The 22,553-nt window shown below is 32.9% G+C and overlaps 1 protein-coding gene across 9 annotated transcripts in view; it reads left to right on the top strand.

Moving 5' to 3' along the window:
* Positions 1–22,553, top strand: part of NBEA (neurobeachin) — a 664,605-nt gene that overhangs the window by 199,562 nt on the left and 442,490 nt on the right. For all 9 annotated transcript variants that reach the window (XM_041767622.1, XM_041767623.1, XM_041767626.1 and 6 more), the window contains 5 exons: positions 1,311–1,491; positions 4,137–4,267; positions 7,871–7,978; positions 13,504–13,672; positions 15,096–15,191. In XM_041767622.1, the coding sequence (XP_041623556.1) occupies positions 1,311–1,491; positions 4,137–4,267; positions 7,871–7,978; positions 13,504–13,672; positions 15,096–15,191 (685 nt within the window). The remainder of the gene's footprint in view (positions 1–1,310; positions 1,492–4,136; positions 4,268–7,870; positions 7,979–13,503; positions 13,673–15,095; positions 15,192–22,553) is intronic.

Here is a 22,553-nt window from a genome sequence, read left to right on the forward strand (position 1 = left end):
GTGAAGTGCTAGGAACTTGCATTTAAGAAATCCAAGAGATGAATTAATTATTTCTTTAGGCCACAGATACTAAGTTGGCATAATGTAAATCAGCAATCGAAAACAAAGTTCTGTTTTCAAGCTCATTTTAGAATGGTTTTAACACAATTTTGCTGTTAAATGGAAGGAAGAAAAGTTGTTACATTTTGTACTCCATTTAGAATCGAGTTTAGTTATATGGTACTTGCAGTAGTCACCTATCATTTTTATTACCCATCTTGTGCTCAAAAAGTGTTTAAGAGGTGGGTTTTTTTTTTTTCAATTAGTGCTTCCTGCTGACATTTCCGTTTTAATGTGAGCAGGAATATATTTAGGTTAAATGATGTACATCAACAATATCAAAATGGAACACTAATTAGGAGTAGTAGATACCTGTAATATATGCTTACCTTGTAGTTGAATTTCTCATTTGGTGAAGAAGTAAGGTTAATCAATATGGCTAGTGTGCCCAGTTTCAGAAAATGTAAGCAGTAGTATTTTTTTTTTATTCATTATAGACAGAGAGAGAGACAGAGAGAGACAGAGAGCGGAGACACAGGCAGAGGGAGAAGCAGGGTCCATGCAGGAGCCCGACGTGGGACTCGATCCTGGGTCTCCAGGATCACACTTCTCATTGCTAGTGTCTTATAGGTCACAAGTTAATGTCTGCAGAGGAATTAATGGTCTTCTTGATTATTTTTACCCTAGATTTTTTTTTTTTACCCTAGATTTTTATTGTATATATGAGATTCCTCGTAGCTTAGTTTATTCTGAAATGGGTAAGAAATTATTGTGTGTTCTCATCTGATAGTCGTCTCATTTTGATGCCAATTGGAAGTGCCATGTATCTTTACTATTACTCATCATGCATTTATACTAAAGAAAAAGTAAAGCATCTCTCTTAGTAAAGAAGAGTGAAGATTTTAGGAAAGTAACAATTTTATATCTTTGTTAATAAAATAAGACAAAAGTAGCATAAAATAGATGTGTAATTATTCCTAAGTATCTTTGTGAAATGATCTTAAGTTCGAAATATGTTTTTACAAGTTATGACATTTATTTTTAACCTTCATTTTAAAATGGATTTTTTCCTTTTTCAAGGATAATTCATAGGTAAACTAATTAAATTTGACAACCAGCTCTTTGATATGTAGAGTTAGTTTCTAATTTATGATTTATTTTGTTTAGAAAATATACTAAGTATGCTGAACTACTATTTACCTGTAGTATGTATGTATATGTATTATATTTCCACATTTTAAATAAGGCTTAAATCTTCTATTTTCTTAAAGACGGAATTGGAAAATATTGAAGTGACACAAGGCATGTCAGCTGAGACAGCAGTAACTTTCCTCAGCCGATTGATGGCTATGGTTGATGTACTTGTATTTGCCAGCTCTCTAAATTTTAGTGAGATTGAAGCTGAAAAAAACATGTCTTCTGGAGGTTTAATGAGACAATGCCTAAGGCTAGGTAAGTCTGTTAAGAATGATGGTACATGTTAAATAATAACCTACAGATCAGTCTTTTGATGCTCTGTAGTATGTATTGATGATACAAGTTAATAATTATGTTGTATAGAGATAACCTTGTAATTCTTGAGAACTACTAAATTAAAAAATTATGGTATCTTCACCTTAAGATTTCAAGAAGCTGATCATCTTTAATGGGTTATAAATTTGAAATGAAGTCAAATATGTTTTGAATTGTTTTAAAATCAATAGCACTATAACATTTTTCATTGACATGATCTTAATGTCAATCCATTTAGGATTCCTTTTTTGGTAAACTAATATAGAATATAGTTGTCCTGACCCACAAATATGTCGGAAGGCCAGAATATGCCTTTTTTTTATGCACAGAATGCCAAAGGATAAAACTGACTATTCCAATGTCACTGTTTCTCAGAGTAAGCAGTTAACACTAATAAACATACTTATATGTTTATTTACTCTTCAGTGTGGCAAAGAAAAGTTAGCACTAAAAACGCTTTGGTAAATTTAGTCCATCTCTTTACATCTATCCTTACACATCTTACCTTTTTTAAAGGGGAAATTTATTTATACTGCTTAGACTTTATAAGGGCCCAGAAAACAATTGTTTTTATACTTGCCTGAGTATGAGTAGGACACAGGAAAGTAAGGCATTACAAATAGGAAGGAAGTTCCTAATGTGTACTCTTTTTAACCATAATTTTAAAAATTATATAAAAATCTACAGGTGTATAGTTTCAGGGGATAAATTGTTTTGATCCAAGGTAGGAATAATAACTTGGTTTAAGAATGATGGAATGAAACCTACTTTTTTTCTTTGTATTTTTTAAAGATGGGCAAGTTAGGTGGAATCATTCCATCATCATTCTAATGGAAAGATTGACCACAATGAGCTGTTTCTGACTACTGATAGGTGTAGTATAATTTACTGTGGGCACTATGGACATATCCAGTGACATTTAACAATAGCTGACAGAGTGAACTTTGTGAGACAGAGAAATTTTTTAAATACCTCAGTATCGAAGGACAAACACTGTATGTTCTCATTCATTTGGGGAATATAAATAATAGTGAAAGGGAATATAAGGGAAGGGAGAAGAGATGTGTGGGAAATATCAGAAAGGGAGACAGAACATAAAGACTCCTAACTCTGGGAAATGAACTGGGGGTGGTGGAAGGGGAGGAGGGCGGGGGGGCGGGGGTGAATGGGTGGCGGGCACTGAGGGGGACACTTGACGGGATGAGCACTGGGTGTTATTCTGTGTGTTGGTAAATTGAACACCAATAAAAAATTAATTTATTAAATAAATAAATAAATAAATAAATAAATAAATACCTCAGTATCTTAAAACGAGCATTTTATTGGACTCCTGAGTGGCTCAGTGGTTGAGCATCGGCTCACATCGTGATCCAGGGTCCTGGGATTGAGTTCCTCGTCGGGCTCCCTGCAGGGAGCCTGCTTCTCCCTCTGCCTATGTCTCTGACACTCTCTCTCTCTCTCTCTCTCTCTCTCTCTCTCTTTGTCTCTTATGAATAAATAAAATCTTAAAGATCCCAGAACTCCGGGATCATGCCCTGAGCCAACAGTCAACCACTGAGCCACCGAGGCGTCCCATAAATAAAATCTTTAAAACCAAACCAAACCAGCATTTATTTGGTTATTCTGAGCTTTTATTTCTGAATATATTTCAAAGCTGTACTGTTAATTGCATTTTTATCCTAGTATTTCCTAGCCGATTTGTTTTTTTGTCATCTCCAGAAGTTTTAGGAGTGAATAATAATGAAGCAATTTATGTATCAATATGTGTTGTCTACTGTTCTAAGCACCTTATAAATGTATTAATTAATCCTTAGAGCAGTCCTCGAAGGGAGTTAACTATGTTTATATTCATTTTACTTATGGGGAAGCTGAGGCACACATAGTTTAAGCAGCTGGCCCAAGATCACACAGCCAGGAGTAAAATTCAGGCGATCAGATTCTAGAACCTGTACTGTTTATTACTGCATGACTTCTTAAAATAATAAGTGAAAAGCTTGTGCATATTAAATGCTTATTGACAAGGCTGTAGACTTTCCCACCACACAGAAAGATGGATATTGGGTTGTGAGACTCCCTGCACTGAGGTGCTCTGTTACTTCCTGAAATGGGGAGCTATGTTCAGTATAGTCACCAGGTAGTCCTATTACTGAAGAGGACTTGTCAATAAAAAACTTTATCAAATATGAATATTAAGTTCAAAAAATTTTATTGATCTGTGAAATTCAGAATTATAAACAATGGAGGGGATAGAATAAGGAAGGGATATATTGGGAATTTCAGTAATAATTATCTTCCTGCAGTAGGTTGGTGGTATATGGGTATGTTGTTTTTATTTTTTAACTACGCATATATTTTATATGTACTTTTCATTACTGTATTTCATAATATTTAAAAATATTTGATCTAATTGATTTTAGGAATAATGAATGGAGAAAGGGGAAAGAAAGAAAAAACCACTTTTTCAACATGTCAGAATCAAGAATTTATATTAATAATCTGCTTTTGGTTTTTATTTTTTATTTTTTTAATTTTTATTTTTATTAATTAATTAATTAATTAATTTTTTGCTTTTGTTTTTTAAATAGTTTGTTGTGTTGCTGTGAGAAACTGTTTAGAATGTCGGCAGAGGCAGAGAGACAGGGGGAGCAAATCTTCCCATGGCAGCAGTAAACCTCAGGAAGCTCCCCAAAGTGTGACCGCCACAGCAGCTTCAAAGGTAATTAAACATTTTCTGTGTTAAATATAATGTACCTTAAATTTTTGGTTTTGAGTATGGGAAAAAAGTGACATGGTATTGCGTAATGAAAGAGCAACGATCTGGAAATCATATGGCTGTAGGCTTTGATGCTGGCTTTTCTTCTTCATTATTGTGTTACTAAGATTATTTAACTTCTCTGAGACTTGCTATTAAGCGAAGATTCTAATATCTACATCATAGAATTTTTATAAGGATATCAGTACACATAGCTCCTTTAAGTTCTTTGTTATTGCTATTTTTTCCTAGTTAACATATTTTCACGGAGCTCAATATATGAATAATGCCCTTTTTAAATGGTTGTTTTTGGTGACAGGTATCAACATAATATGAAATATATATATATATTGATTGCCCAGGAAATGAATGAATAGTGTATTATGGGAATATACCAATAATCCTCATTCTAAATTAGCTCTTTTTCATATGTTTAACTGCCCTATGCATCACCTCCAAACTTTTATTAACATGACCTCTAAGATCCTACATGACTAACCCTTGCTTCTCCAGCTGCAGCTTGCATCCCCTTATCCTCTTGCTTTTCCCTTTTTAGTCACATGATAGACTTTATTTTGTTTATCAGAAAATCTTTTTTTTCTTTTCCTGCCTTCAGACGTTATCATAGGTTCCCTTTACATGAAGCATCCAACCTTACTTTTCATCCACTTAAAATCCATTCAACTCTTGGCGTTAGCTTAAGTGCTCCTCTCTGGGAAAGATGTTTTCAGATACCCGAACTGCCATCCCAGTCTAGGGTAGTTTCCTCTATTTTATATTTTCATAAAACCCTGTTATGTCTCTTATCACCCACCACACTTGAAGGTAGATGTTTGCTATTGACAAACTTTTTTTCTGCTCAATAAGTGAAGACATGAAATAGAAGTTTAATTCATTTTAATAGTTCCATGGTATCAAACTTCTGCAACTTTTAAGCAGAACAACCACATATTTAATATATTTGTATTGCAGCCTCTTTTTAACTTGTGTCGAAAATATTTCTAAAATCATTAGATCATATTTTATTGCTAACAAGTCTTCAAAGTGTTGTTCATTGCTTAGAAAATTAATTATGAACACAACAAGAATGCCTCATGTTGGGATCCCTGGGTGGCACAGCGGTTTGGCACCTGCCTTTGGCCCAGGGCGCGATCCTGGAGACCCAGGATCAAATCCCACGTCGGGCTCCCAGTGCATGGAGCCTGCTTCTCCTTCTGCCTGTGTCTCTGCCTCTCTCTCTCTTTCTCTCTCTCTCTCTCTCTCTCTGTGTGTGACTATCATAAATAAATAAAAATTTAAAAAAAAAAGAATGCCTCATGTTATTTGTGTAAGCATAGTAGACCGTAAGTTACTTGAGGACATGTCCATATCTTGTACATCTTTGCAATTGCAGAGTATGAATATATAACACTGGCAGTACTTTGTCAAAAGAGCACTAACTTTAGATTCAAACAGGTCAGCGTTTGTATTCTGGCTCTACCCCGTAACTAGTTTTGTAATCCAAGACAAACTCCTTAGTCTCCTGTGCCTCAGTTTTCCAGTCTTTTAAAATGAATACAAATCTTAATTTACAAGGTGTTTATATGAACTAAATGACAAGCAGTAACGTATTAAAGTTTTTAGTTAGTTTCTGACACTGAACTTTCAATATATACTAATTCCCTTCCTTTAACAGGTAGCCACTCAGTTTATACACTCATAAAATGAATAAATAAGTGTTTTTGAGAAATTTGATCTTAAAGGTGTCTGTACTTAATTCACTAGAAAATAGGAAGCTTCTCAAGACTGTCAAGCCAAATATTACTCTGATTGTAGAACATAGAATGAAAAGTCCAATGGGAAGGAGTTTTGTAGTAATTTAATTGAGCTAGTCACTGTCTCTCTAGCAAGAACCTTGGCAATGAAAAATGGTTAATAAGCAATGGATATAGAAATATTAGGGAAAAAGTGATAAGAAAACACATATCAAGGAAGAGAATCAGTGGACCTGGTTAGTGAGGGTCTTTGTTTTTTTCCATGTGTTTATGAATTTTTTATGTGACTTTAGTAAGTAAACCTTAGATAATTTTGATATAATATTAATTTCTGTAGACTTGCCTGGGTAATACATCTTCACTGGGCCTCACTTTCTGTACTTTGTAAAAAGAAACAATAATATAAGCTTTACTCATTAAAAAAGGTCTTTATAAGGATCAAATTCGATTATGGATTTATAAACACTTTATAAAATATAAAATTATATATATAAGAAAATATTTATAAATTTCTTCATCTATATGTTTTTCATTTCAGCTGCAAACAATGTGTTATTTTCTTTAAGCATCCTGTGATAAGTAGTATCAGCTTATTATTTAGATTATATAGCAGAGGTCCAGAGAAGTTAAGTATCTCACCTAAGGTCATATAGCTGGTAAGTTGTGGATTTATAATGGAAAACAAATACTAAGTATGTTCTTTTCACTATTCTGTGCTGCAAAGGAATCAGACATCTTAATTTAGAAGTGAAAAGTCATAATTGAAATATATAGAGGATTTCGAAGAAGTCTATTTATTTTTAATTAGTTGGATAACAACAAATTATTCTATTTGCAGGAATTGTATTTGGTACTCTATGTATATGATCTGATTTAATCCACACAATTCTTAACGTATTGTATGAGTGGTAAAGTACTGGACTGAATTTCAGGAAACTTGGCTCTCACTAATTTGCTATGTCATACATTACTTAAAATTTGTCAGTTTTTATATCTAAAGCTATTAAAAGGACTTTTGGTGGTTGTGATCTTTTTTAAAGATTTTATTTATTTATTTATTTATTTATTTATTTATTTATTTATTTATTTATTTATTTATTTGGCAGAAGAGAGAGAGAAGGCAGAGACACAGTTAGAGGGAGAAGCAGGCTCCATCCAGGAAGCCCGATGTGGGATTTGATCCCAGGTCTCTAGGATCAGGCCCTGGGCTGAAGGCGGCGCTAAACCGCTGAGCCACCCAGACTGCCCAGTGGTTGTGATCTTTAATGTCTTTCAGCTTTAATATTAAGGCTATGACTAATTTTTTTGTTTACAGTTTTAGCTTTTTGTAGATCATAAAACATACATATAAAATCTCATACAATGTCGCATAGTAATCTCATATGTTATAAAAGCATGATGGATAATAATTGAGCCCAGTGACTCAAAGAGATATTATAAGTAGAGATTGGGAAAATGAGGCTCAGAGAATGTTAGTATTAGTAAAAAGCCCAAGGTCACACAGCAGAGTTTGAGCTCAAACATTCTGAAGTCCAAGATAAGTATCTTTTCAGTCTTACTACTTTTCTAAGTCTCTTGTGGTACCTGTGGTGATGAAGAGCAAGAGTTTTATAAGTAAGTGACACTGTGAGAAGCAGAGAGGAGAACAGAAGCGGTGTCTTATAATAGAGTACTATTGTCAATAAATGTTACTCAGTGATAGGGAGGTAAAGACCATGGCTTATGTAACGCCTAAAGATACTAGAAGTTATACTTCTGTGTATGTTTCTGTATTATGCTATTTTCTTTTTAACAATTCTCTTTCTTTTTTAAGACTCCATTAGAAAGTGTTCCAGGTAACCTTTCTCCTATTAAAGATCCTGATAGACTTCTTCAGGATGTTGATATTAATCGCCTTCGTGCCGTCGTCTTTCGTGATGTGGTAAGTTATACCTGCTTGATTTCCCAGGAAAAAAAAAAATCTTCCATTGTCATTTGTGTAAAATACTTTAAATGTTACAAGAAAGCTGCAATTACAACTAAATGTCCTAATGTCAGGAATTTAGGTTAGAGCATACTTCTGATTGTAAAATGGTTGAGCCTTTGCTTTTTTTGAAAGCTTATTAATACATCATTTTTTTAGATGATGTGAAATTTTAATTTAGTTTGTGTATATACTAAGACTAGGGATAACCTTGAAAAATTATGATTCACTTTTGTTGAATCACCTACTTTTCTCTTTTGTATTCCTTACTTCATCCCTAGGTATTTACTATTTTATTATCAATGTTCCTTGTACTATGAATAAATGAGATTAATTCAGTAAGGAGTTACTGGCAATTACTTTTTTGAGGGGCAGCAATTACTTTTGAAAGAAAATCTATATTTTTAAAGTAATAGATATTTATGAGAATTTGAGTTACAAAAGTAACATTGTAAAGCTTAAGGAAAAAATAGCTTGTGGAGCTGGTTTCTTGAAATACCCCAGTTGTATGATCACTTACTGAAGTTGAGTAAAGATAAGGTCAGCCTTTTCACAAATCACATAGAAACATCTGTGTTTCACAGCAGATCCAATAATGACAGTACTCTTTAACATAGTTATTATTTTCCGGCCACTTTGGATTCTGTTTGTCTTATTTTAATTGATGATTTATGAAACACAAAAGAAAATTTAAGTATTTATTTGTTTTAAATAGGCTCCACACCCAGTGTGGGGCTTGAACTCTTTAACTCTGAGATTAAGAGTAAGAAAGTCTATATTTTAAATTTATATTTAACAGTTAGTTGGCTAAGTACTTTGTACTTTAGAAAGTGGTTAAAACATACTTGAGTGACACAGCATAATAAAGCATGGTAAGAATATGTGACAGAAAAATTGTCACTCTCTTTAATATGTATCAGTTCTTACAAATTATTAGAAAAATTATAAACATACCAACAAAAAAGTAGACAGTGGACAGAAAATATAAAAGATAAGGTAACAAATATATGATGAAGTCAGTATCACCAGTAGTCAAGGAATGTAGAAAAAAATAACGGTGAGATATATTTATTATTAGGTAAATAAAAAATTTTAAATAAAAGTCCCTAGCATTGCAAGGGTGCATTGAAACATGCTCTGTCATATATCACTGGTAGACATTTAAATTGGATAAACTTTCTGATAGTTCTTTTTCATAATGTGTCAAAACTCTTACAAATATTGATGCCCTGTGACCCGGTGGTTTTACCCAAAAGTTATGTGACTTCATGTACTCATCAAAGATGCCTACAAGAAAATGGGCAACATTACAAATATCTAACAGAGTTTCAGCTTAATGGACCACAGTATATTCATTCAGTGGGATAGTGTACAGCCATATAAAGTCATATTTTTGAGGGAAATTTAGTGACATAGAAAAGTGATCATGATATATTTTAAGGTAAAGCAACAGTACACAAATATTTATATTACATAAGTACTGCATTTTTATGTGAGTGTATGTACATGTACATGTGCACCTTCAAAAAAAATCATAAAAAACATACTAAGTGTTACTAATGATTATCTCTAGGTAAACAGTCTTTTATACTTTTTTATGTTTTCAGATGTTCTGTAAAAAAAACATTTTTCTTTGCAATTAATAAATAATAAAATAATTTTTAATATGGAGATAAAATGCACTATACTATAAAAACCATGATTTAACAGTCTTACAATAATCTGGACTCTAATCCAGACTTGAGAAAAAAAAATACTAACAGATTAATCATTTAAAAATGAGACTTGAAATTCATCCTGAAAAAATGTGGTATGGAAAGAATGTTTTTTAAATGAAGAATGATTAAAACATGGAGCATACCTAATCTCCAAGAAGCACAGACAGACATAACATAGAATGGGTTTATGTTAATTAAGTCTAACATTGTATTTAAATTGTTAGGAAATTCTGCATTAGGTTTTTATGGTAGATTAGGGTAATTTTTTCTAAGACCCCTAGACGTTAAATATGTTGGATAACCCAGCAGTGGTGGTGCCTAGCTTTGTTCCTGAAGGATGGGAATTTAGTGTTCCCAGATGTACCTTCCAAACATCATTAAAGTAACAAAACTTGTGTTTGTTGAGTTTATAATGCGTTTCAGACACTTAATGTATATTATCATAAACTTCCATTTTAGGGTAAGAGAAATTTGAGATTCAGAAACATTAAGATTATCCAGTAGCACGAATTGGTCAGAACCCTAAAGAGCTCCCCAAAGCATTCTTTTTCTTTTTCTTTTTCTTTTTTCTTTCTTTCTTTCTTTTTTTTTTTTTTTTAACATTTTGTTTATCCATGAGAGGCAGAGAGAGAGAGAGAGAGAGAGGCAGAGACACAGGCAGGGGGAGAAGCAGGCTCCATGCAGAGAGCCCAATGCGGGGCTCAATCCAGGGTCTCCAGGATCATGCCCTGGGCTGAAGGTGGCGCTAAACCGCTGAGTCACCCGCTGCCCGCATTCTCTTTCATCATCATATTTCATAGATTGTAAGGCACACTTTTTTTTTTCACTTTTATTTATCTGGTTTTTTTTTAGTTTTTATTTAAATTTCAGTTTGTATACAGTGTAACATTAGTTTTAGGTGTACAGTATAGTGATTCATCACTTCCATACATCAGCTGGTGCTCATCACAAAAGGTGCATTCCTCTTGGAAGTATTTGGCAGTTGATATATTTTAAAGTCAATTGTAGATATCATGCCAAGAATTTTACTTGACTTTTGAAATTTTTGTGAATCAGTAATTATTTTTAGTTGCCTTAATTTCACAAATAAATGAAACCAAAAATTAAGTTTTTAAGGAAAAGTATATGTACATTATACATATATGCATATAATATGTAATATATATATTCATATCTTCTTTATTTTCTATTATGAAGACATTGCTGATTTAAATTCACATGAGCTGTTTAAATCTCTGCAAAGCATTGTGTGACAAAATTTGCTATGTGGTAAGAATAAAAAAAATTGAAGGGTGCCTGGGTGGCTCAGTGGTTGAGCATCTGCCGTCAGTTCAGGATGTGATCCTGGGGTCCCTGGATTGAGTCCCACATCAGGCTTTCTGTGGGGAGTCCGCTTCTCCTTCTGCCTATGTCTCTGCCTCTCTCTCTCTGTCTCTCATGAATAAATAAATAAAATCTTAAAAAATTAAAAAAATTAAACTTTAAAAATGAACATTGTTTTCAGTGTTCCCCAGTAAACTAAAATGTGAAAGCAGATTCATTATGCTTCTATATTAGGTTCCTTCTATATGAAATTATATAAACTGAAGTGATTTTAATCCTTGAAAGTTGAATTTAAAAGTTTTTTTAACATCCTGGTTGAAGCATTAAAGTTTTTAAAGGATTTCAGAATTAATTATATTATTATCGATTCAAAATTGAATAGTGGAGGAACTCATATCTTAAGTAGATGGGGGAAACATAAGAGTTTCTCTTCATAATAATAAAATATGTAGGCAAGACAAATTAATTTGTATACAAATTTAGTTCTCCAGCTGTTTAGCCTCTATGTATATTGTGCTTCATTTTTAAAGACAGAACTAGGAATAAGCAGTACAATTGGTTTGCTGATCTGGATTTGAAAAGAAAAGGCAACTGTTTTCATGCCATACGTACCAGAGATTTTAGCTTGGCTAGGACAACACTTCACAGTATCTGTTGTTTGCAACTCTGCAACTTTGTAGTTGACATAGGTTCATTCCACACATGCTTTTTAATTGCCTGGCACTGAGTTTCCAGTGGTGGAAATATAAGTGTTACAGAATATTACAGCTTGAGCTGTGTTTGAATTCATTCCTGGTCAATATCTTTGTTGATATGATTGCACTTCATTTTCCTTTATAATAACTTTATTTGACTTTTTCCTTCTCCATGTATTTATTCCATCAGCATTATAATTCAGAGTATGCATTACAAACACTTTATAAGAAACTATATTTCTAGAAAAGCTATCACCCTCAGAGTATGAAATACTAAATTTATGATATTTCAGAATAGATTTGGTTTATTTCAGTAGTTTTCTGTATTAGCTGTACTAATTCCATTTGATAGTATCAAATTATTAGTAAATATCTCGTTTGCTCTCTTTTCTGACAAATGCACATAAATACTAAATCTTGTCTACGTTGTGCTTAAATGAAGTAAAAAATAGGTGCCTTTAATGAAGTTGCTAGACTTTGATTCATGTTTGCTTTCCTTATTCATATCATAGTATTTTTTATCTGTTATTTGTGGGCCACAATAATTACTTGCAGTTTCCAATGAAGTGTTACTTTTGCCTAGCTTAGAAAAAGGGCTTTATAAACCATTTACATTTAATTCCTTCAAGTATGGTCTAATGTGAAAGTGGTATTGGAGGTTATAAGTTTGCTTCCTTATCAGTTTTTTCCCTATAATATAGTTATTTAGGCTTTCAAGGTTACATGCAGCTCTTTATATTTTACAAAACATAATTACAGAGTTATCTTTTCTACTACAGTCTGCTTTTTTTAAAAATTTACTTTTTAGAGAAGGGAGGCATGGGGGGAAGGGCAAAGGGAGAGAGAGAGAATCTAAAACCAACTTCCCTACGAGGGCAGAGCCTGATGTGGGGCTCCATGACCTGAGCCAAAATTAAGAATCAACATTGAGAGTCAGACGGTCAACCAGCTGAGCCACCAAGGCACCCTTGTAGTATGCTTTTTGAAAACTATTCTTTCTATATCCTACCTTCACCAGTTGTTTTCATACCTTTTACCAATTTGTTGCACTGGGAAAGCTCCCATATTGTCATTGAGCTTTTGAAATTCAGAGCCTCAATATTGGCAGTATTTTAGAGGTCATTTTTCGAGTGTAGAATAGTGGGACTGCTACTCATTTTTAACTATTTATGTAGTCACAGATTGTATTAGTTTTTCTTAAGCTGCAATATACACTTCTAGCTCATACTGAGCTAATATAAAGTTCACATTTTCTTTCCTTCATTGTTTATGTTTCCCCTATTTTGTACTCATATAGTCTCCTGAGTTAGTAATATGTTAGAATTGTAATGTAGCTCAATTATAGTTTTATTCTATTAATTTTTTGGTTATAACATTTGGAACTATTGATTTTTATGCAGATATTATTCTTTCAGCCTTTTGCTGTCTGTATATTTTATAAATATACATACTCTTGTTATGGAAGAATTGAACAGTAATGGTGAAAAAGACAATAAAATTTTGTGGCATATTCAGCAAAATTTTAACATTCTCATTTTTTAAATTAAATTTCAACCTATAACTTAGGTGATATATTCTTAAGCTTTGTATTTATACTTAAATGATACTAATTAAATAACATGTATACTGAGAAGTTTTAATTAAAGTTAAATGCCATATTTTGCCTCCATAAAAAAATAAAATAGTTTCTTGTACCCCGATAACTTTAAAAATTTGAATGTCAGAACTGCCTTTTCATTTTATACAGGATGATAGCAAGCAGGCACAATTCTTAGCTCTAGCTGTTGTTTACTTCATTTCGGTTCTGATGGTTTCCAAGTATCGTGACATATTAGAACCCCAGCGAGAGACAGCAAGAACTGGAAGCCAACCAGGTAGAAACATCAGACAAGAAATAAATTCACCAACAAGTACAGGTACTATTTTTTTTTTAATTATTTGAATTCTTATCATCATTTATCTCCTCTTTATTTCATTTTTACATCCAGTTTTAAACTAATCCTACTCATAATCACCTCACATATTTATAAGTAGGTGGTATATAAATACCAATTTAATATTCCTCAATTCCACAAAAATGTGTGAATTTCTATGATATTTGCTATATTCTCTTTTTATCAGCACAGTTTTGGTTTTAATGTTCCATCTGTTAATACAAATCATTTACTATTTAATATGCAAATAACTTATGTTTTAAATGTTTATTTTTTAAATTTTATGAATATGAAAGTAGAAGATTCTTAGAGAGTAGTTCAAAACCAAGAATAAGCCTAAATATAAATCTTTAGAGCCAAGTTCAAAGATAGTTTCTTTCTTGCTGGCTTATTCTCTTTCTCCTTGCTGTGTGTAATTATTTAAATATCTAAATATTCTGTCAGAGATTCAAATAAACAAACATACATTCTAAACTTTATACTAAAGTTGCTTCAACTAAACTCAGAGACATCCAGACAACAATGAACCATCTTGGATCATATTTTTTTATCTTATTTAGAGAAGAATCTCATGTTGTGGGAGTTCTTGCATCATCAGCTTTGCCTACTTCGCTTGAAAATGATAAACACATTTTCTGGCAACTAATATTTTAACATCATGGGATGCTTTCTGTCAGTTGCATTTCCTGCCATGTGTTTATATCAAGGTTATTTCTTGGTTGTTTGCAATGTATCCTTGGTAACCTAGTGGTTATTTCATGTACCAATGGATTAATCTGTAGTTGAAATTGTCTTACCTAAATAAATGCATATGATATATAAATAAAATGGACATTTAAAAAAGTGAGTAGAAATTAATGGTCAAATCTCTGTATCTTGTTTTCCCTGAGCATATCATATCTCCTTTACCTTGCTGTTGTGGAAATGTGAATTATGTTTTAGATATAATACTTTATTGTTGCATGAACACATAAACATGATATTATTTCTTTGTAGTATACTTTTAACTTTATTCTTCAAACTAAACATTATCCTACCATTCCAGTTTGTCTTTTGACCATTTAAAACACTAAGACTCTATTATGTTAATCAAATCTTTCTTCATTTTAAATGCATTCATGTCAGCTTTAGATGTATAAAACAAGAAATATTTTAGTCAGCCTTCCAGTTCTGATTTTGTGTGTATGTGTGTCTTTCTGTATGTTGCTAAAATTACTCTATTTAACAGGTGTATGATTTTTCCTTTCTCTTAATACATAACCTCTTTCCTTCCTCCAGAGATGAGTCTTTATTGCTAGTACTATTTGCATGTTGCAGTAATATAGAGTTGTCATGGATCTCCAGTGGACCATGTTGCAGGTTGTTACATGCTGGCTCAAATTTGATTCCATGATTTTCTCTACAGTTGTGGTCATACCATCTATCCCTCATCCAAGTTTGAACCATGGATTCCTTGCCAAGTTAATTCCTGAGCAGAGCTTTGCCCACTCATTTTACAAAGGTAATATTGACCTCATCTCCTGACCTGTTTGGGTATTTGTATTTCATTAATTGTTATACAATAAATATCCATAATGTAATTGTTTATAAACAAGTATATACCTCAGGTTTCATGGAGATATGTTGTTTTTATATTTGGCTGTTCAGAGCAAAATATAGTTTTTATATTTGTACTTAATTATATTTCTTTAAGTATCATTTGCAAATTTAAGAATATTTAATTATATATATAAGAATATTCAGTGATAGCATTCGCTAGAGATTGCAGAAGAGTCACACCTTAGTAGCAGAACTAAATCAGCAAAAGCTACTCTAGACTCACAAGAAAAAAAAGCTTAAAAACAAGTCTTGAAAACATCAAATTGATCTGTAGATCACTTAATTTACTGTCAGAGCAAAGTTTTACCTCTTTTTAAAGGAATACAAAAAAATTCTTCACCAAACAACATAAAATTCAATGTTATGCATTCAATAAAAATTATTAAATATGTAAAGAAGCAGGAAAATGTGATATATAAACAAGGGGGAAAATCATTCAGTAGAAACAGACTCAGAAAGGGTATAGATAGCAGTATCAGCAGATAACATTTAAATGGCTTTTGTAAGTACCTTGAAGGTATTTTTCAATTTAAAAGAAATAGTGAATGTAATGAGGGAAAAAAATGGAAGATTTTTTTAAAGGAGCCAGAAAAAATAAAATAGCTGATATGATGTCTCTGGGTAAAGGTAACATGGGACTTCTCTGTGCAGAACAGGATTATAGTGGGCCGAATTCTGTACTTCCCCCTCGCCTGCCCCGCCCCAGATTTTCCTGGGTGTATACCCTGGATGAGTCCTGGGACAATGAATAGCATAGATTTTGATCCAGTGACTGTGTTGTATTTCATAGCACAATTGCTTTTAAGAGAAAGTGATGATCCATATAGTCCGGACCCAATTACATAAGCCTGATAAAGGCAGAGAAGTTTTCTCTGGCTTGATTACAGAAAAGGAAGCCAGAGAGACAGAGTGTGAAAGTGACTTGACTAGAAGAAAGTCCTTTATTGCTGAGATGAAGGTGACAGGAGTTCAAAGATCTGAGATCAACTTGTAGGAACTTGAGATCACTACCTGGCTGACAGTCAGCAAGCAAGTGGGGGACATTAGCCTGCAACAACAAACAACTGAATTCTGCCAATAACGAGTGAGTTTAAAGAGAACCCTAAGCTCCAGATGATACCATAGTTCAGTGTTTTCCGTATATTGGCTAATGATATGGAAGACTAACTTATAGAACAAATAAAGCAGTGAAATCCTTTTTTTTTTTTTTTGCGACTTGATGAATGCACAGACTTTTTTAAAAAAACAAATGTGCAACCTTTGAACATCATGATGAAATAAAGGAAAAATCCTTTCTTTTCAGCTTTATTGCTTACTAACATCCAGCTGTGAACTAAGAAGTTAGATTAAAAGTCTGGAGTTTGTTTTTTGTAAAAGATGTTCCAAAGGTTTAGCCGTCGTGGCGGGAAAATATTGTAGAATAGTTACCCAGATCAAGGAGCCTATGTCAGACTATCAATGCACTGCTTTCTTTATCAAGGATATTTTCTTGTGAAAACAATATCAGCTGAACTGCACAGTGTTCTTAGTGGCTAATAAAGTTTTGAATTACTTTAAGACTGATGTGGTGAATTTGCTATTTTCTTTACTATGTGATAATATGTAAGCTGATCATAAGTCCTTGTTACTGTATGCTATGGTACATTGCAAAGAAAAGTCCTGTTGATGATGTTGGAACTAGAAAGTCAACTCTTGGTGTTTTTACAGGATAAGAAACCAATTTGATTCCACTCTTTAAGGACTAGTAGAACTGGCTTCTTTGTCAGACATGTAAAATATCTTTAATGAATTAAGTACTTAAAAATGGGGAATGATTGCAACATGTTTTTTTTTTGAGTTAGCAAAAGCGATCAAAGGACAAAAAGAATCTTGGAAGTTTATGGTATCTGTGACATTTTTCGTTCCTTAATTATTATTTAATATCATTATCAAGAGAGTATCTGGATTTTTAAGGATGATTGGTTTTGCTTACTGTTGAAAATTTATCTCCTGACATTTTATGCATTTGATAGAATGTTTTGTGTTTAATTTTCTACCAAAAGAAGATTCATACATAAAAGATTCATGGAACTGGAATCCATTGCTTTCATTGAAATATAATTTATATTTGATTATAACAATATAAGTTCCTGGAGCTGGGCGTTGATGAGCATTGAGAGTACATTTTGAAGATAAAGCATTTCTAGTTTCATTTTGGATAAAGCTTTACAATGAATATTCTGAGTTTGATTTTCATTCTATTAACATACTTCTGTGATACTGCTTTCTTTCTTTTTTTTTTAGTTAAAGATTTTTATTTATTTATTCATGAGAGAGAGAGAGAGAGAGTGTCAGAGACATAGGCAGAGGGAGAAGCAGGCTCCAAGCAGGGAGCCAGATGTGGGACTCAATCCCGGGACTTGAGGATCATGCCCTGAGCTGAAGGCAGATGTTTAACCGCTGAGCCACCCAGGCGTCCCGACACTGCTTTCTCTACTCCGCATGATATTAAAATAAAACAAAAGTAGGTTAACTATATGTTATTCCCATGAGTGACATTATTGCCAGTTCAACTTGGATTAGATAAGTTAATAAGCAAAAAGCTGCCACTGTCATATTATCAACTTTAAGTATTTATATTACCAGTGTTGATATAAAACATTTATATACGCATCTCATTTGGAGAATCACTCTTTTGCTTAAACTCTTTGTTTGTTTGTGATATGTAATGGGAAAAAGTCACAATATAACAACATTTGTATATATTGGTCACCTGTACACACACTTTCAGTGAACAACATGAACAGTTTTATAATTATTTTCTTTTTCCCATTGTTATCTTTATTCTGGTTAAATTGAATTTTATTTTTTGTTTATGGAGTCAAATAATAAAAACAGCTCTGCTTTTATTTTGTGTACTTAATTTTTAAAATTATTTTTAATTCATTTTCAGAATGTCAATCAGTGACAGATTGAAAAAAAGGTAAATTTTCACAATTAATTTGAGAAGCGCTGATTTGGACTACTCTTCAACTTCACACTTCACTTTTTTCTTTCAGCTCATTATTGATAATATGGATTTGGCTAAGGTAAAATCAAGGCTTTGACAACACTGTGTGGATTTCTGGAAACTCTTGAGGAGAATCCATTTTCCTTGCCTTTCAGCTTCTAGAGACCACCATATCCCTTGGCTTATGGCATTCTTCCTCTTTCCTCCATCTTTATAACCTGGAACAATGCATCTTTCAGACTGTTCTTCTGTATTTACATTCTCCTCTGAGCACAGCTAGGAAAGGTTTCTTTCCTCTAAGGACTTCTTAGATTGAGCCCACCTGGATAATCCAGGATAGTCTTCCTTCGGCAAAACCCTCCCACTTGATGTCCTTCTTGCTAAAGTAAGGTATCAGGCATATGTTATGAGAGTTAGGACATGGATATTTTTAAAGAAAATGTTCATAATTTGATCTGCTATAAGTATCATAATCTGGCTTACAATTTTATAAGAGTATTTTGGGTATAATGAGGGAATAGATTAAAGGGGGCATTAAGGAAACCTGGATAAACCAGTTGGAAGCTATTGCTCTCTAGGTAAGTGATGCTATTGCATAGCACGAAGGTGTGGTGGTAGTGGAGATTGAAGAGGAAGAGAACTTAGACATAGTATGGAGGTAAAAGTGAAAGTATATGGTAACAGATTGGATGTGGGGCATAGGGTATGCCAGGTTTCCAAAGATAATGCCTGGCTATCTGTCTGAAGTTCTGAGATAGAATGGCCATTTATCAAAGCAAACAGTACTGGTAAGTCAGGTTAAAGAGAATGACCAAGACTTCCATTTTCAGTATGTTAGTATTTTTCTTTTCTTTTTACTATATGACTCCCTTTACCCATGTCTCCCTTGCTGCCCCAGCAACCACAACCTATTCCTTCTTTGTATCTATGAGCTTGATTCTTTTAAGATTCCACATATGATACCTATCTTGAGATCATATGATATTTATCTTTTTCTGACTTACTTCACTTACCATAATGCCCTTGAGGTCCATCTGTAGTGTCACAAATGACAGGATTTCATTCTTTTTAATGGCTGAATAATATTCCATTTTGTTTGTACACCACAGTTTCTTTAACCATTCATCCATTGATGGACACTTAGGTTGTTTCCATATCTTGCTGGTTGTAAATAATATTGCAATGAACATGGGAATGCATTAATCTTTTCCAGTTAGTGTTTTTGTTTTAAATTCGGATAAATTCTCAGAAGTGGAATTGCTAGATCATATGGTGGTTCTATTTTTAATTTTTTGAGGAATTTCTGTACTGTTTTCCATAGTGGCTGTACCACTTTATATTCACACCAACAATGTACAAAGGGCTCTTTTCCCTTCACATCCTTACCAAGATGTTATTTCTTGTCTTTTTGATAATAGCCATTCTGACAGGTATGAAGTGATATCTCATTGTGGTTTTGATTTTCATTTTCCTGATGTTGAGCATTTTCTTATATATTTGGTGGCCATCTTTATGTCTTCTTCAGAAAAATGTCTATTCAGATCACCTGCCTTTTTAAAAAATGGATTTCCTTTGCTTTTGAGTTATATTGAGTACCTTATATATATTTTTATATTAGTCCCTTATTGGATATATAATTTGCAAATACTGTCTCTCATTTAATAGGCTGCCTTTTCATTTTGTTGATGATTTCCTTGCTATGTAGAAACGATTTAGTTTGATAGTGTCTAATTTTGTCCTGCTTTGTTGCTTTTGCTTTTGGTATCAGATTAAAAAAAAAAAAAAACATTGCCAATACCTACGTCAGGGAGTTTACCACGTATGTTTTCTTCTAGGAGTTTTATAGTTTCAGATCTTACATTCAAGTCTTTAATCTATTTTGAGTTAATGTTTGTGTATATTGTAACATAGTGGTCAAGTGTCATCCTTTTGGATGTGGCTGTCCAGTTTTCCCAACATCATTTATTGAAGGGACTATCCTATCTCCCTTGTGTATTTTTTAGTCCTTTGTTGTAAATTAACCATATAAGCATAAGTTTATTTAGGGGCTCTATATTCTGTTCCATTGATCAGTATGTTTGTTTTCATGCCAATTCCATACTCTTGGATTACTGTAGCTTTGTAATATAGTTTGAAATCAGGGAGCATGGAACCTCCAGCTTTTTCATTCTTTCTCAACATTGCTGTAGTTCTTTGAGGTCTTTGTGGTTTTGTACAAATGTTAGGATTATTTATTTACTTCTGTGAAAAATGCCATTAGAATTTTCATAAGGATTGCATTGAATCTGTAGATTACTTTGGGTAGGGTGGGCATTTTGACTGATTCTTCTAATTTTTTAGCGTGGAGTATCTTCCATTTATTTGTTTCTTCATTATTTTCCATTAATGTTTTGCTCTCAATATACAGTTCTTTATGGTCTTGGTTAAATTAATTCTTAAGTATTTTATTCTTTTTGATGCAATTGTAAATGGGATTGTTTTCTTAAATTCTCTTTCTGATTGTGTAGATTAGTGTATAGGAATGCAACAGATTTCTAGATACTGATTTTGTATCCACAGCTAACTGAATTTTTTATCCTAACAGGTTTTTGTTGGAGTCTTTAAGGTTTAATATATATAATATGTCATCTGAGGATAGTGACAGTTTTTCTTCTTCCTTTACAATTTACATACCTTTTATTTCTTTTTCTTGCATATTTTTTCTCGCTAAGAATTCTAATACTGTGATGAATAAAAGTAGCTAGAGTAGGTATCCTTGTCGCGTTTGTGATCTTAGAGGAAAAGCTTTCAGCTTATTGCTACTGATGATGTTAGCTATGGATTGTCATATATGGCCTTTATTATGTTGAGGTCTCTGTACCCATTATGTTGAGAGTTTTTATAGTAAATTAGTGTTAAGTGGTGCCTGGATGGCTCCTTTGGTTAAGCACGTCTGCTTTGGGCTCAGGTCATGATCCCAGTATCTCCCTCTCCCTCTGCCCTTCCCCCCTCCACCCCAGCTCCTGTTTGCTCGCTCTCTCTCTCTCTCTCTCTCAAATAAAAGCAATAAAATCTATCTTAAAATTCTGATGTTAAATTTTGTCAAACGCTTTCTTTGCATCTATTGAGGTTATCATATGATTTTTATACTTCTTTTTGTGAACGTGGTTTATCACATCAACTGATTTGCAGATGTGGAACTATCCTTGTATCCCTGGAATAAATCTCACTTGATCATGGTATATGATCCTTTTAATGTGTTGAATTTGCTTTGCTAATATTTTGTTGAGGATTCTTCCATCTATGTTTATTAGGGATATTGCCTATAATTTTCTTCTCTTGTGGCCTTCTTGTCTGGTTTTAATATCAGGGTAAATGCTGGCCTCAGTAAAATGAGTTTGGAAGAGCTCCCTCTTCTTTGATTTTTGGAAGAGTTTGAAAAGGTACTAATTCTTTAATGTTTAGTGAAGCCATCTGGTCCTAGACTTTTGTTTGTTGGTAGATTTTGATTACTGATTCAGTCTCTTACTAGTAATTAGTCTATTCAGGTTTTCTGTTTCTTTAGGCTTCAGGCTTGTTAGATTGTATGTTCGAGGAATTTGTCTCATTTCTTCCAGATTGTCTAATTCATTGGCATAATATTATTTGTAGTAGTCTATGATCCTTTGTATTTCTTTGATATTAGTTGTAAGAGCCCTTCTTTCATTTGTGATTTTGAGTACTCTTTTTCCCTTGATGAATCTAGCTAAAGGTTTGTCAATTTTCTTTATCTTTTCAAAGAACCAGCTTTTTTTTTTTTCCAGCTTTCAGTTCCATTTCTTCTCTTTGGTCTTTTTAGTCTCTGTTTATTTATTTCTACTCTAGTCATCATTATTTCCTTTTTTTTCTGCTGACTTTGGGCTTCATTTATTCTTCTTTTTCTACAGCTTTTTTTTTACACCTTGAGATATAAATTAGACTATTTGAGAATTTTCTTCTTTCTTGAGGTAAACATTTCTTTTTATGATCCTCCCACTTAGATCTGCTTTGGCTGCATCCCACAAATTTTGGTATGTTATATTTCTTTTTTAAAAAATTTTTTATTTAAAAAATTTTTTTGGTATGTTACATTTCCATTTTCTTTTGTCTCAAGGTATGTTTTTTCTTTTTTGATATCTTCTTTGACAAGTTGATGGTTTAGTAACATGTTACCTTCACGTATTTGTGAATTTTCTAGTTTTCGTTGTGTAGCTGATTTTTAGTTTCATAACATTGTGGTCAGAAAAGATGCTTGATACAATTTCAGTTTTCTAAAAT

Source organism: Vulpes lagopus, chromosome 8 (genome assembly GCF_018345385.1).
Source record: "Vulpes lagopus strain Blue_001 chromosome 8, ASM1834538v1, whole genome shotgun sequence".
In the NCBI taxonomy this organism is placed as follows: domain Eukaryota; kingdom Metazoa; phylum Chordata; class Mammalia; order Carnivora; family Canidae; genus Vulpes; species Vulpes lagopus.